Source organism: Rhynchophorus ferrugineus, unplaced genomic scaffold (genome assembly GCF_030347505.1).
Source record: "Rhynchophorus ferrugineus isolate W39M unplaced genomic scaffold, kcgeb_rfMv2 rfM3, whole genome shotgun sequence".
NCBI lineage: Eukaryota > Metazoa > Arthropoda > Insecta > Coleoptera > Curculionidae > Rhynchophorus > Rhynchophorus ferrugineus.
In genome coordinates, this window is record NW_027472582.1 from 72537519 (window position 1) to 72551631 (window position 14113).

General features: G+C 34.0%; 1 protein-coding gene across 1 annotated transcript in view; it reads left to right on the top strand.

Moving 5' to 3' along the window:
• Positions 1-14113, top strand: part of LOC143192337 (neuroligin-4, X-linked) — a 202458-nt gene that overhangs the window by 7104 nt on the left and 181241 nt on the right. Inside the window, exons 2-3 of the mRNA XM_076397610.1 lie at positions 1606-1907; positions 2583-2847. Of these exons, the coding sequence (XP_076253725.1) occupies positions 1686-1907; positions 2583-2847 (487 nt within the window). The 5' untranslated portion in view covers positions 1606-1685. The remainder of the gene's footprint in view (positions 1-1605; positions 1908-2582; positions 2848-14113) is intronic.

A 14113-nucleotide genomic window follows, 5' to 3' on the forward strand; every position in this document is an offset into this window, starting at 1 on the left:
TTTCAAAGATATAAGAGGTCAATTGAAAAGTCCCCGGCTTACCATAGTAAAACACATTTTTTTGGCAAAATTAGTTTTTTTATTCAAAATAATTCCCTTCAGGGGTCACATACTGATTATAGCGACCCTCCAACTTCGATCCCATTTTTGTAGTACGGTTTCTCATTTGCGTCAAAATATAACTCAGTTTTGGCGATCAACTCTTCATTCGACGAAAATTTCTTCCCATCGAGCATTCTTTTGCGATCTGAGAACAGGAAATAGTCGCTGGTGGCCACATCTGGAGAATACGGTGGACGAGGAAGCAATAAAAGACCAATTCATGGATTGTTGCCACCGTTTCCACTGACTTATGACAAGGTGCACTGTCTTGGTGAAGCAGTGCGTTCTTTTTCTTCAAAAGCGGCTGTTTTTGGGTGATTTCGTCCTTCAAACGGTTCAATAACGCTATGAAACAGTCGCTGTTGATGGTGTTTCCCTTTTCAAGGTAGTCAATGAAAATTATTTCATGCGCATCCTAAAATACAGACACCATAACCTTGCCAGCCGGCTGTTGCGTTTTACCACGCTTTGGAGTAGGTTCATCGTGTACAGTCCACTCGGATGACTGTAGATTGGAATTCGGAGTGAATTGATGGAGCCATGTTTCATCCATTGTCACATATCGACGCAAAAACTCGGGCGTATTATGCTTGATCATCTTCAAACACTGCTCCGAAGAACCAACTCGTCGTTTAGTCAAAAGTGAGCTCGCGCGGCATCCTCTTTGCACAGAGCTTTCTCATGCCCAAATATTTGTGAATGATATGATGTACACGTTCAGTTGATATCTTTGTGGTGTCTGCTATTTCATTCAATTTATATTTACGGACATTCAAAATTATTTTGTGGATTTTCTTAGTATTGTCGGCGGTAACAACTTTTGGGCGCCCACAGCGTTCGCCAATTTCGGTGCTTATTTCACCACCTCTAAACTTAGCATACCAATCGTTGATGGTTGATTTTCTTGGCGCGGTGTCCGGAAACTCGGCATCAAGTCATGTTTTTGCTTCAATTTTTTTTTCCTTTCAAAAAGCAATATTTTATCAACACGCGAAATTCCTTTTTATCCATTTTTTCCACAATAACAAAGTTGCTTCACTCAAAATGCTATAATTCACAAACTAATGATCCGACGGCTGTCAAATTTATACACGCATCTTTTGAGGGTTAGGGCTAACTAAAAAAGTTTTTCGATAATATATGTGTTAGATGTACTATAACGTTAAAATAAATTATAATACATAACATTTTTGTTTCATTATTTCATGTATACTAAACTTTTGTTAAATGTCAAAGCCAAAATGTACTAAAACTCAGAGTTCCTGCGACAATATTGCGACATTTTGACAGGTCATGTGTTTCACTACTATTTTGGGTAAACTATGTATAGGTTTGAAGCTTGATGGTAGTGGAATAAAATGATGTATCAGATCATAACATTTTTTACTTAAGAAGGTGGCTACGTCTGTTATAGAAAAACTGGCAATAACTTTCTAGTACACCTCTTAATTGAATGGAATCGATTTAAACCCCATTGAACGTTCGGTTTTCTTTGCTTTGCAGCCTTCTCACTTCGCGCCTGGACTACTGGCGGGCGCGTTGAGCCTTAGTGATGCCGGGCTTCCTCCTCCGCGTCCCAGACCATGCTTCCTCGATGCGCCGCCACAGGCAGCCATCGTAATATCTGCCAGTCGGTGCACCGTTGCCAGATCGTGCCGATAGTGTTTCTCTTGATCATACTGACCGCCGGACAGGAGACAAGAGCCGGACCGCCGAGGTACAGTTCCCGGATAGTGGAAATCCAAACGGGAGCAATTAGAGGCATCATATTGGAATTGAATTCGAGACATTTGGAACCAGTCGAGGTAATAGAGTTTGTAATAAAACAATTTTAAGTTTAAAATAATTAGGCTATCTATAGCTGTGTCGTACTCTTGAAATAATTAGGGAATATATAGCAGTTTGGCTTCCTTAAAATTATAGAAAAAGTAATCCATGCATTTATAAGTTGTGTTTTATTAATTGATACTTCTAACTATTATATTAGTCTAAATATTTCTCCGGTATCATTGTATTTGTCTATCCTTACAATATCATCTAACATGAATTTAACTAAAAACAGATGATATGAATTTTGATGTAACTTCCCTCATACATCATACTTTAGTACTCATATTTCTTACACATATATATATATATATATATATATATATATATATATATATATATATATATATATATATATATATATATATATGTGTGTGTATGTATAACACGGTGGCGCACTACAAAAAGCATATTTTGCTAAAAGATATTTCTGACTAGTATATTCGTCTCAATATTTATCCGATATTATTCATACTAAAAAACATCGCTACTTCTTCTCACGCTTCTCACATGAATTTAACAAAAACTGATGGTATGAATTTTGAAATAACTAATCTCATACATCATTGCTTAGTACACATAATTCCTGTACTATAGACAGGAATATATATAGGTTTTTATACTAATATGTATACATTTTTAAATTATATTAGGTTTTCCGTGGTGTACCTTACGCTGCTCCACCAGTGGGGCCATTAAGATTCCAGCCGCCGCAAGCTCCGCTTTCTTGGCCCGGTACAAGGCTTGCTGATACGTTCGGAGCCGTGTGTCCGCAAAAATATCCGGATATAGGCAACAGAACGGCGGCACTGCAATTTATGCCCAAGGGCCGTTTCCAGTACTTGAAGAAGTTGATACCGCTATTGGTAAATCAGTCGGAAGATTGCCTGTTTTTAAATATCTACGTACCAGGAAGTGGTAAGTTTATTTTATCAGCATTTTTACTTAATATATACGGTGTGTGTATACATTATTACGGACAATATTAAGATTATTTAATTTTTTAGTTTAATTGGATTTCTCTAACAACTTATTTGGGTTCTCTTATATATTTTTTACTTGTGTAGCGATCTTGAGGCATGTCGAATTTTAAATCTTGGAATAACTGTCTGCAAAATACCCAGAAATATAATCCCAGATGTTGAACAAGGGCGGGGTGTCAGCAGCGCCAACAGGAGCACGATAACGAATAGCAACCCCGAGACGTATATCTGGGATATTATTGAAGGGTACCTATTTGTATAATTTTAATATTTAGTGATGCCAAAAGCTTCTATGTGTCGGTAAATGCTCTCAATACATGTTTTCGCATCTTCCTCGAGCTTCTTCCTCGAGTTGTGATGCCATTCTGTCATGAGAGTTTCAATTAACAGCTGCTTGGTCGTAATCACTTCTTTTTTAATCACCGTTTGATAAGTTCCCACATGTTTTCAATGAGATTCATGTCTTGTGAATTCGCTGGCGGATGCAAAGCAATGATTCTTTCCAACAAATATGCAGTAACACTTCTGAATTCATGACATGGTTCTGTATCATAAAAAAGTAGTTGTCGTCGCCAGGGTACTATTTATTGTTCTGCGGTAGTAACCTGATTTCTGGTACTCGCTTGTATTGGTCTAGTTTCATTGTCCTTCATCAGACCACTCCATGGTACTAACCGGGCGTTTAACCCTCGCTACAGGGCAATAGGCGTGGAATTGTTCACCAGGGCGTCGTCTTACAAAAGAACTTCTATTAGTTAAAATTTGGGAGATTGATTCATTGGAAAAGCACACCTGCAAATTAATAGCATAAATTGTGAACTATTGTGATGAATGACCAACTCTATTGTACTAAAATTATACTTATTTGACAGGAAGCAATCTTATTTTGATGTTAGAGTGCAGTAACAACATTTGCGCCCTCCTGCATTTTCTTGGATCTAAAAAGTGGAGAATTTTTGGTAATCGTGTCGAACCATTAATAAAATGTAAATTCGTAGACAATACATAAGAAATGTGTTACTATACGAAGGACTACTTACTTTTTAATTGCTATAGAAACGAAGGTCGGTTATAAGTAAAGAAATTATAATATCTACACAATACAACAGAAACACTTCAGAAAAACTATTTGTAATGATTTTAGTACATATTTAAAATGACATAATCTTTACAACCCTCTTTATAACAACATGATTTATTCAACCAAATATATTAAACTATAAACTACAGTACGAGTACTGTCCGTAATAATCTGGATACCCACTGTATATTAATTAATAATAATAATTTACATATAAAAAATGGATATATAGTAACTTCTTTTGATAAAATTATCTGAAATTAATATACCAATTTTTTACCTCCTAAAATAAATATAAAGCATTATAGTATGAAATGCATAAAATTAATAGTATATAAATAATACATTTATTGAAAATTTCAATAACAATTCCAGAAATAACCATCGACTAACTGTTTATGTTACTGCGAAAGCTACAAGAAATTTAAACTGTGATAAATATGTCAACAATTTTCATAATCAAACACATATTGCAAGTTTGCCTGACTGGCATCATATGGCTTTTATCTGTTAATTAGTTTAGTTTCCATTGTCATCAAAAATGGAAAACAATGTAGTTTATTTTATGCAATATAAAACACTTAATATGTTTTATTTTTTATTTTGTAAATAATATATCAATATAATATAATAGTAATATCTTTTATCTTATAATATAATATTAGATATCCTACAATACATCCTGAAACCATACCTATATATCTAGGATGTTTATCCAAAATAGCAGTAAACTCTAGTCATCTAAATTTATGACGTCAAAACGTCGCAATGTTGACGCCTTTAACTTTGAGTATTAATTATGCAGCTGCAATAGTTTTTAAGTTCGAGTTGTTTTATTATATTTCATTAAACTCTTTTCCAAACCACTTATAGTACCACTGTACTTCTAATACAAAGATGTGAAAAAGTAGCGACTTTCTCTGGAGAATATTTTGAATAAAATATATTAAATTGTTCACTCTAAAGCTTGCAATTAAAATAAATAATTTAAAACTAATTTATACTCCTAATACAACAATAAAATCAACGCATCGGAATGAATTACTTAATAACGTGTTTATATTAAATAACTTCGACACTGTTAATTCAATTTATGGAATATTTAAATCACGAACCCGCTCCAGGGTCTTCCATCCAACGAAAAAGATAACGAATAGTAAATTATTCCTGAAAATTTGATAAGAAATTTCGACTAAGTGATGGGGAAACGCAAAAGCCACTTAAATACTTTGCCAACTATTTTTTTTTCTTCGGGATCAAACTTTTCATGGCGTTTCGAGAATTAAAATCAGTTTCGCAAAGTTATAAAATTGCAAAAGTAGGATTTCACAGCAGGAGAACTTTAACAATATATTTACGAATTTTGCTCTTAATAAGATTCTTTCTCGAGAATATCTTCAAATAAGTTGTTTTAATTGTTTAATATGATTAATAACTTTCTATGTATATATATATATATATATATATATATATATATATATATATATGTGTGTGTGTGTGTGTGTGTGTGTGTGTGTGTATGAGAGAGTAAGCTATTTAAAAATAGACGAAAGGTTTTTTTTATATCTCCTTCGTAATGTAACCGGTAATGCAACCATTTGGATTGCGAGCTATCTTAGTTATTTGACGTCTAGCTCAGACTTGCTTCAAACATTGTGTTGTGTGGCCGTCCACATTTTATTAAAAATGGTAAATATTTATTAAATGGGTAAATATATGCCACAAGAACGAGCAGAGATAATGATAATATTTATTGAAAATAATCGTTCCATTACAGCCACCCAGCCGATACTGCATCAAAAATATCCTAATCGTCCAGTGGCTCGCAAAACCACAATTTATCATTTACATGTAAATTTCCGACAGTACGGTACGACAGCAGACAGGCCTCGTACCGGAAGACAACGAACGTCTCGTGAATGCTGAAAATGTGGCTCTGGTGCGCGATAGTGTTGCAGAGTCTTCAGAAACATCAATTCGGTGACGTGGTTCCCAGTTACACATTTACTCACAAGCTTAAGGTGAATTTTGAAAACTGGTTTGAAAATGTTCCCGTATAAAATTCAATTAGTCCAAAAATTGCTACCGTGAGATCCTGATCAACGAGTTGAGTGCAGTACTGCAATCCTAAAGTTGTCTGGTGAAATTGAAGATTTTTCGTCCAAATTGATAACGAGCGGTGAAGCTTATTTTCTTCTCAGTGTCCACATTAATAGATCGGTCGGTTTTGGGGAACACAGAATCCTCAATAATGAAACCCCACTGAAACCTCATGAAACATCACTACACACACAGCTTCTTTAACTATTCTATCATTGAATGACGTTTCTCCACGAAGACTAATTTCTCGAAGTGGCGATATAGCATAGCCAGCCAGATCTTCGGATTTTACAGCACCACCCTTTTTCGTACGGAATTTTTTAAAATCAAAACTTTATTTGAATAAGCCCCAAAGGTTTTAACATCTTAAAGAGAATAATCGTCATGAAATTGAAGAAATGCAGCCTCAAATGTTGCTGAAATGACTGAAATGATGTCATGAAAAATGCCTTAAAAAGAGCCGAATGTTTCAATCATACCAAAAAGACCAAATAAATATTTTAAGAAAACCAAACTTACTGATCTTTTCTTTGAGCAAAAATAGAACCAATCCAAATGTGACGGGACTTTTGCTACGTTGTACAACAAGTGATGAGTGTCGTGTTGTATCGCCGTTCCATAAATCACCTTTTATTTTCTTAAGTAACACAGTTTTTAAAGTAAATTAATAGTTTTTGTGTTTTAGACCAACATGAATGCAACATGTTAAGAATGTTTTGTTATAGATTTGGTACCTAACATTCCCACTATAAACAAAATTGATACTGTTTTGCTTTTTATAACTTTTAAGGATATTACTTTACATTCTGCACTCTCTGTTCTTTCATATTTTAAATCCAATGTATGTAAAACTAACAAAAATAACACAAAAATTGTATTCCTAATTTAATTTATTTTTCCTATATAATTCCTAGTAATGTGGCACAAAATCTAAATATTCTAGATTGTGTTCGTTAAATTCGAAAAAAAACCTATCGTCTTTAGAATAGTAGGACAATATAGTTCGTTTAAGTTTTAATATTATAGATAATATATCGACATAATATAATTTTTTAATTATACTATTATTTATAAAAACAATTAATATCTATTTAAATTTAAATCTTAAACCATGCCGGCTTGGTCGGCGCAGTAGTAAAGGCGACAGGACGGTCCTTATACTGTTTCGATAGTCGCGGATTCGACTGAGGTTAATTTATGTTTGTGATTGTTTAACATCTGTGATAGTCTTTAGACAAGAGTGCAAAATCCGACAAGGAAAATGATTCACGCCAATAACCAGGCTGGCTAAGACCGAAGGTTTTCTGGGATTATTTCTAAGTTGGTCACTCACCAGACGGTCACGAGTACCATGGTTCGGAACCCACGTTAAACTGTAAATCCAGTCCAGATAAACCCGTTGGTTAAACCCGCGATATATATATATATATATATATATATATATATATATATATATATATATATATATATATATATATATATATATATATATATATAATATAAGTCGCTACTTTTTCACATCTTTATAATAGGAGTCCAGTGGTACTATAAGTGATTTGAAAAAGAGTTTAATGAAATATAATAAAACAACTCGAACTTAAAAACTATTGCAGCTGCATAATTAATACTCAAAGTTAAAGGCGTCAACATTGCGACGTTTTGACGTCATAAATTTAGATGACTAGAGTTTACTGCTATTTTGGATAAACGTCTTAGATATATAGGTATGATTTCAGGATGTATTGTAGGATATCTAATATTATATTATAAGATATAAGATATTACTATTATATTATATTGATATATTATTTACAAAATAAAAAATAAAACATATTAAGTGTTTTATATTGCATAAAATAAACTACATTGTTTTCCATTTTTAATGACGATGGCAACTAAACTAATTAACAGATAAAAGCCATATGATGCCAGTCAGGCAACTTGCAATATGTGTTTGATTATGAAAATTGTTGACATATTTATCACAGTTTAAATTTCTTGTAGCTTTCGCAGTAACATAAACAGTTAATCGATGGTTATTTCTGCAATTATTATTGAAATTTTCAATAAATGTACATATATATATATATATATATATATATATATATATATATATATATATATATATACGTAAATATATATATATATATATATATATATATATATATATATATATATATATATAAATTAAATAGAATTTACAAACTGCAATAGGCAATACATTATACATCTTGATGACGTGAGTTCACAGCAAAGCAATAAATATTTTAATCTACAAATAGCAATTAATTCTCCGTTAGATTTTCCGTAAATTGTTTACTAGAGCCCAGATACCGGATTAAATATAACCGCAAGCTCGCGCAAAACAAAAGCACCGGCGTTCTCCTCAGATAATTTCGCTGACCGTAGTTTAGATAATAAACCAAGGAACAGCTGTTCCCGAGGTTGTCGCATGGGGGAGACGTTTTTGCTCGTGCCCCCCCGACGTGTTCGGGTCGGGCGATGTTCCTGGTTTTGAATAATGGCGGTGGAAAATGTGTAACGCGTTTCGGCCGATACATTCTGAAAAATGACCCCGTCGTTTATAACGTTTTTCTCTACCGTGTCGAAGACCCGTGGATATTTCGTAGGAAAAAAACGGAATGCCATAAATAAATATCGATCGAGTATGAAGATGAATGGATGTAATAAAAATATTTCACTTTAACGAGTCATAGTGTAAATTAAGATTTATAACATATCACTCAATAGGGTTTTTGTCTGATATTATATTAGAGGAAATAGTAAAAGAGAAGTTTAAAGGAATGAGGTTGGTGCTAAGTTCCAGCTTTGTTGGAAAGTCAACTAGTGAATGCGAGAACGCACTTAAGAACAGTTCAAAACTAAAAACAGTTTAAAAGTGATTCGATATATTCGCTGTCATCATTGAATGTTTTAAAAAGGAACATCATCATGCATGAAAGGAGTTATAGAGCAACAGAGAGAATATAAGGAAGAGCTTGACAAAATCAGCAAGGGAAATAAAGATCTGTATAATGTGAATAACACATTTAAAAAAATCGCTGGGTGTCTTTCGATCATCCCCTGCACTTAACTTGTGCAGTCTTACATCCACCCCACCTGTTATCGTAAGCATTTGTTTTCACTGAAGTTCACTGTGAGATATCTTGCCCTACCACGTCACGGACCGTCTTATCCCTAACTACTCCACTTGTACCTCTCATATGATTGCTGGTCTTCTTTTCAAGACTGAAGTTGGCTTGTTGCGTCCCTTCTTTGTTCACTATCCCAATTTTCTCCCTTGGATTCCCACCCCCATCACAAATAGTTGTATCTATTCTGACCTCATCCTATTCGTTTCTTGCTCGACAAAGAAATAATATTTGGCCGATCAATCGAGGCCAATCATTACAGGCTCTTTAGGTTAAAGCTGATTTTCTCCTCCCTTCGTCACTATGCTTTAGCTGAACATACGCTGACGATACAGCGATTTTGTCGTCACACGGGGATCCAATATCAGTTAAGAAACCTCCTCTTCATCTTAACAAAATCGAATTATGGTTGAAAACATGGCGTATCAAAGCAAATGAGACAAAATCTACCCATGTGACATTCCCCTTTGTAGAAGAACTTGCCCCTCGTAAAAATAAATAATTATGAACTCCCGCAAACAGGCAACGTTTAATATCTGGGAATGAATTCTGATTCACATTTAACATGGAAAAAGCATATAATAACAAACCGTAAACAGCTTGGGCTTACACTAAACCAGATATATTGGCTGATTAAAATTATCCTTAGATAACAAGGTTTTGTTGTATAAGTCAATAGTTGTTAATGTAAGGCCCATTAGGATCTATGGTTATTGCTATTCTTCAGAGGTTCCAGAATAAAGTATTGGGAGTCATCGTCGATGCCACATATTACCTCTCCTACAAACTATTTCAGCGCGATATCCCCTTAAAACGAGTGTGATTCGATGTCTTAGTGCAAAGTACTCTGAAAGACTGTTAGTGCATCACAATGTACTCGCCAAACAGTTTAATGTGCGCGATGTGAGTGAAGTGCATAGGCTCAAACGCAAAGTACTATACGAAGAACTGATTAATAGACACATAGAGTGAGATATAATACTTTCTAGAATAAATTAGAATATTCTTTAGAATAAGTTAGCACAGACTTTAGATTAACTTAGAATAGTATGAAGAATAAAACTGCGATTATAAGTTTGTACAGCAAATCACTTAGTGAAACGATCTTCTACATGACAGGATAGTTATATTATATAACGGAAATCATATAAAAATAATTATAGCCCACGGGCAGGTAGTTGAAGTTCTAACAGATTAATGTGTTTATCTGAGCTTAAAAATTGTCAATGTCACAAATAAAAGGATAACGCCACAACGTATCTTTATAAACAGCATTCAAATTTCATATCCTAAGACAAAATACCTTGGCATGACTCGGGATGCCAAGCTAAGATGGAAAGATGATATAAAAAGAAACGCGACGAACCCAACGTTAAGTTCTGGAAAATGTATTGATTGCTTGGGCAAATTTAGAAGAAGCTTTTATATAAACAAATATTAACACCAGTGAGGTGCTATGTAATTCGGCTATGGAGCTGCACTATTCCAGTGATTCAAAGGTTCGAAATATAATGTGAATACCCTGGTATGGTATTAGAAACCGTCATGGTACAGAAGATTTGCTGTTTTTCGTCAAAGAAGACTCCAAAACCACATCAACACGGAAGCGTCCGGACTTCTACGTGTGCATAATGTCACTAAACCATCCGATATCATTAATATCTACTTTTAATAAATAAATTGACTATAAAACATTGTTGTATGTTGTCCATTTATCATTGCTCGCAATCATTCTTTTCAAAAATGGCTCCAAATCGATTTCTCCGAATAAATTTTATTTTTTCCACATGGACTTTTATATTTCAGCAAATGTAGATCAGTTTACGCAAAAACTGACCTCAAGTCGATTTAATACGTACAACTCCGGAGCCGTATCAGCCGTTAGAGCATCGGTAAGTGACCCGGTGGACAATCAATCCGACGGTTAACGAAATTATTTTCCTGTAGCGTTGCTGCTGCTGCATCGTGAGTCGTCGCGGGCGGACGATTCGTTCCCCAGAAGCGTAATTGCATGGAACAATGCGGCCTGCAATAAACAGTGACGTAATTTAATTACACAAGCCGACGATTTGTCAGAAAAAGCTACCCGTCGGAGTTGCGTTTGTTTGTCGGTGGCGGGACGACGGTCATCCCTTTTGTGCGACGCTATCTCTCTCTCTTTCTCTCTTGTACTCTTTCTCTCTCTCTCGTAAGTCGGACATAAAATTGAAAATTAAAATGCAAATCGTGGCAAACACCTTCGTAAATAATGCGAAACGGTGGCGAGGCTTTTTGTTTGGTGGATTCGGGTTTTTTTCCATCGTGCCACCTAGCGGGAGGAAGTAATTCGTTTGTTTTGGTCAGGGTTTGAGGATTGTGTTGAACATCACAAACGAATCTCAAAGTAGTGTAAAGCAGGCGTGTGAATAAATCTCTTTATTCAACAAACGAAGGCTTTAACAGTGTAGAAATTATATTATTAGCGCTTTTGCTATCAGCATCACACATTAGATCTGCCTAAATAAGGGTATAAACCAGCTATAGAACAATAGGAGAGGAATATGCAATTTATTAAAATACGCAAGTGTGTTTGTATTTTCCTTACAAAAATTAATCCGCAAAGGGGTAAATTGTTTAAACATTTATTTAGAGAACAACTTAAATGAAGTTATCAGGCGGATAAATTAACTTTAACGAATTTACGATGGTACATTTGTAACCAACTTTATGTTCAAGTCTCACCTTTCATTTTGTGTCATTTCGTCGAAGAGTGAATAATTTTTTCTTATTGCATTAAAAATATCAGTTTTTTTACCTCAGTTAAAAAAAAGGCGACTAAAGGTAGTAGAATGATGTGTAAAGTTTACGGCAACCAAGCTCTATCGATTTCAACATGTGAGTACTGATGTCGACGTATTAAAAGTAGATTTTTGACACCAAGCAAAAAAAGATCCTGTACATCCGAAGACATTTACAGGGAATTTAGAGGAAGTAAGAAAACGAGGATTAAAAGACAATCCCCATCAATGGGGATCGCTCTCGATTATAATTAATGCGTTTATGCTGAGCACTGCGCGAATTGCAACCACAGCACGACCAAAGATACAGCAATATTATTACTCAGTATGACAATGCACGACCACATATTGCAATAACCAGTTAAAACATCATGCAAACATTAAAATGAGAAGTGGTACCCCATCATCCGTATTCTCCAGACCTCTACCCTTCTGATTACTACTTAATCCGACATATTAATCCTTACCATCTGAGCAGCGCTTCACTTGTTATGAAGGTATCAAAAAATGGGTCGATTGTGGATACCCTTAAAAGGTAAATCGTTCTTTCGAGATGAAATCCGTAAATTGCCTGAAAGATGGGTAAAAGTGGCAATATTTTCGATTTTTCACAATAAATATTTAATTCAAAACCAATTTATAGGTCTATATATAATATTAAATAACTTAATAAGTTAATTACACTAGATTTTAGATAATATGAAATACAGGTGAAGATTATCATTGTGAATGATTTAATGACTGTTGAACTGTTGATGAATGAGAATCTACCGCTACAATGAGAGTGGCTACTTCATATACGTGAGCTTTTGTTTGTTTATGATATACTAGCGACCCGCCCCGGCTTCGCACGGGTGCAATGCTGATACTAAATTAAATACACTATAAAAAAAATATGAACGTTGTATATAAAAACATAGCGGCCCGCTCCGACTTTGCACCGGCATAAAATATATATGCCTATGTCACTCAATGAAAACATGATTAAAATCGATCCAGTATTTTTGGTTCATTCATTACTGCCCTTGGCCTGCACGCATTAAATTTGGAGTAAAACAATTCCTCTTCCCCTATACTTACTATGAAGATTTCCTGCTATCTTTGGAATATCTAAATTCATACAATTTTTATTACATTACACATTTTTAAACATTTGAAAATATTTGTTTAATTTACATGCTGTAAGGAACCATATTGATCTATATTAATTGCACACTGTATTTAAGGTACTTAATTCGATAAGGATTAATGCCGTATTGCTTAAAATAGTTTCATAAATAAGCCATTTTCTCACGTAAAAAGTAAACAATAAAAATGGTTAATGTGGGTTATCCCTAAAAGATAAACATATACCATCGCGGACTTTTTTGTAGACCTTTTTATGGTGTACAATACTGTAGTACATTAATTTGATCTAACTCGTAGGGTTAGGCAGCGTTTTTGCTAATTGCTAAATAAGCCTAAAAAAATAGGTTAATTTACGACATCACGTTAGAAACCTCTAAAATTAGCAATGTTGCCTTAGTATATTATGCATGTATTATATATATAAACCTTCCTCTTGAATTACTCTATCTATTGAAAAAAACCGCATCAAAATCCGTTGCGTAGTTTTAAAGATTTAAGCGCACATAGGGATATAGGGACAGAAAAGGCGACTTTGTTTTATACTATGTAGTGATGAGAAGAGAAATAATAATAAGTATTTTGGAGATATTGCAATACATTATAGAGAATGCTGTGAGTAAATCTAGTTTTATCAATAAAGATGTATACAGGTGATAACAAAACAAACTAAAAAGAAATGCAGTGAGTTCAAAATGACTTCACAAGGAAACAGTATACTGAAGGAAACAAGAACTAAACGTAAAAAGTGAATATGCTCTCTAAGGAAAGTAAAACATATTACTTCGAAAACACAACTCTAACCTACAAACTATTATGATTTTAGAATGAATTGTAGTTTAAGTCGTTGGATTATATATACATTGGATATATTATAATGTTAAAATTATATTAAAAAAAATGTTTCATTATTTTATTGAGATTAGAATTTTGTTATATCAGAGCTAAAATGAACTAAACTCAGAG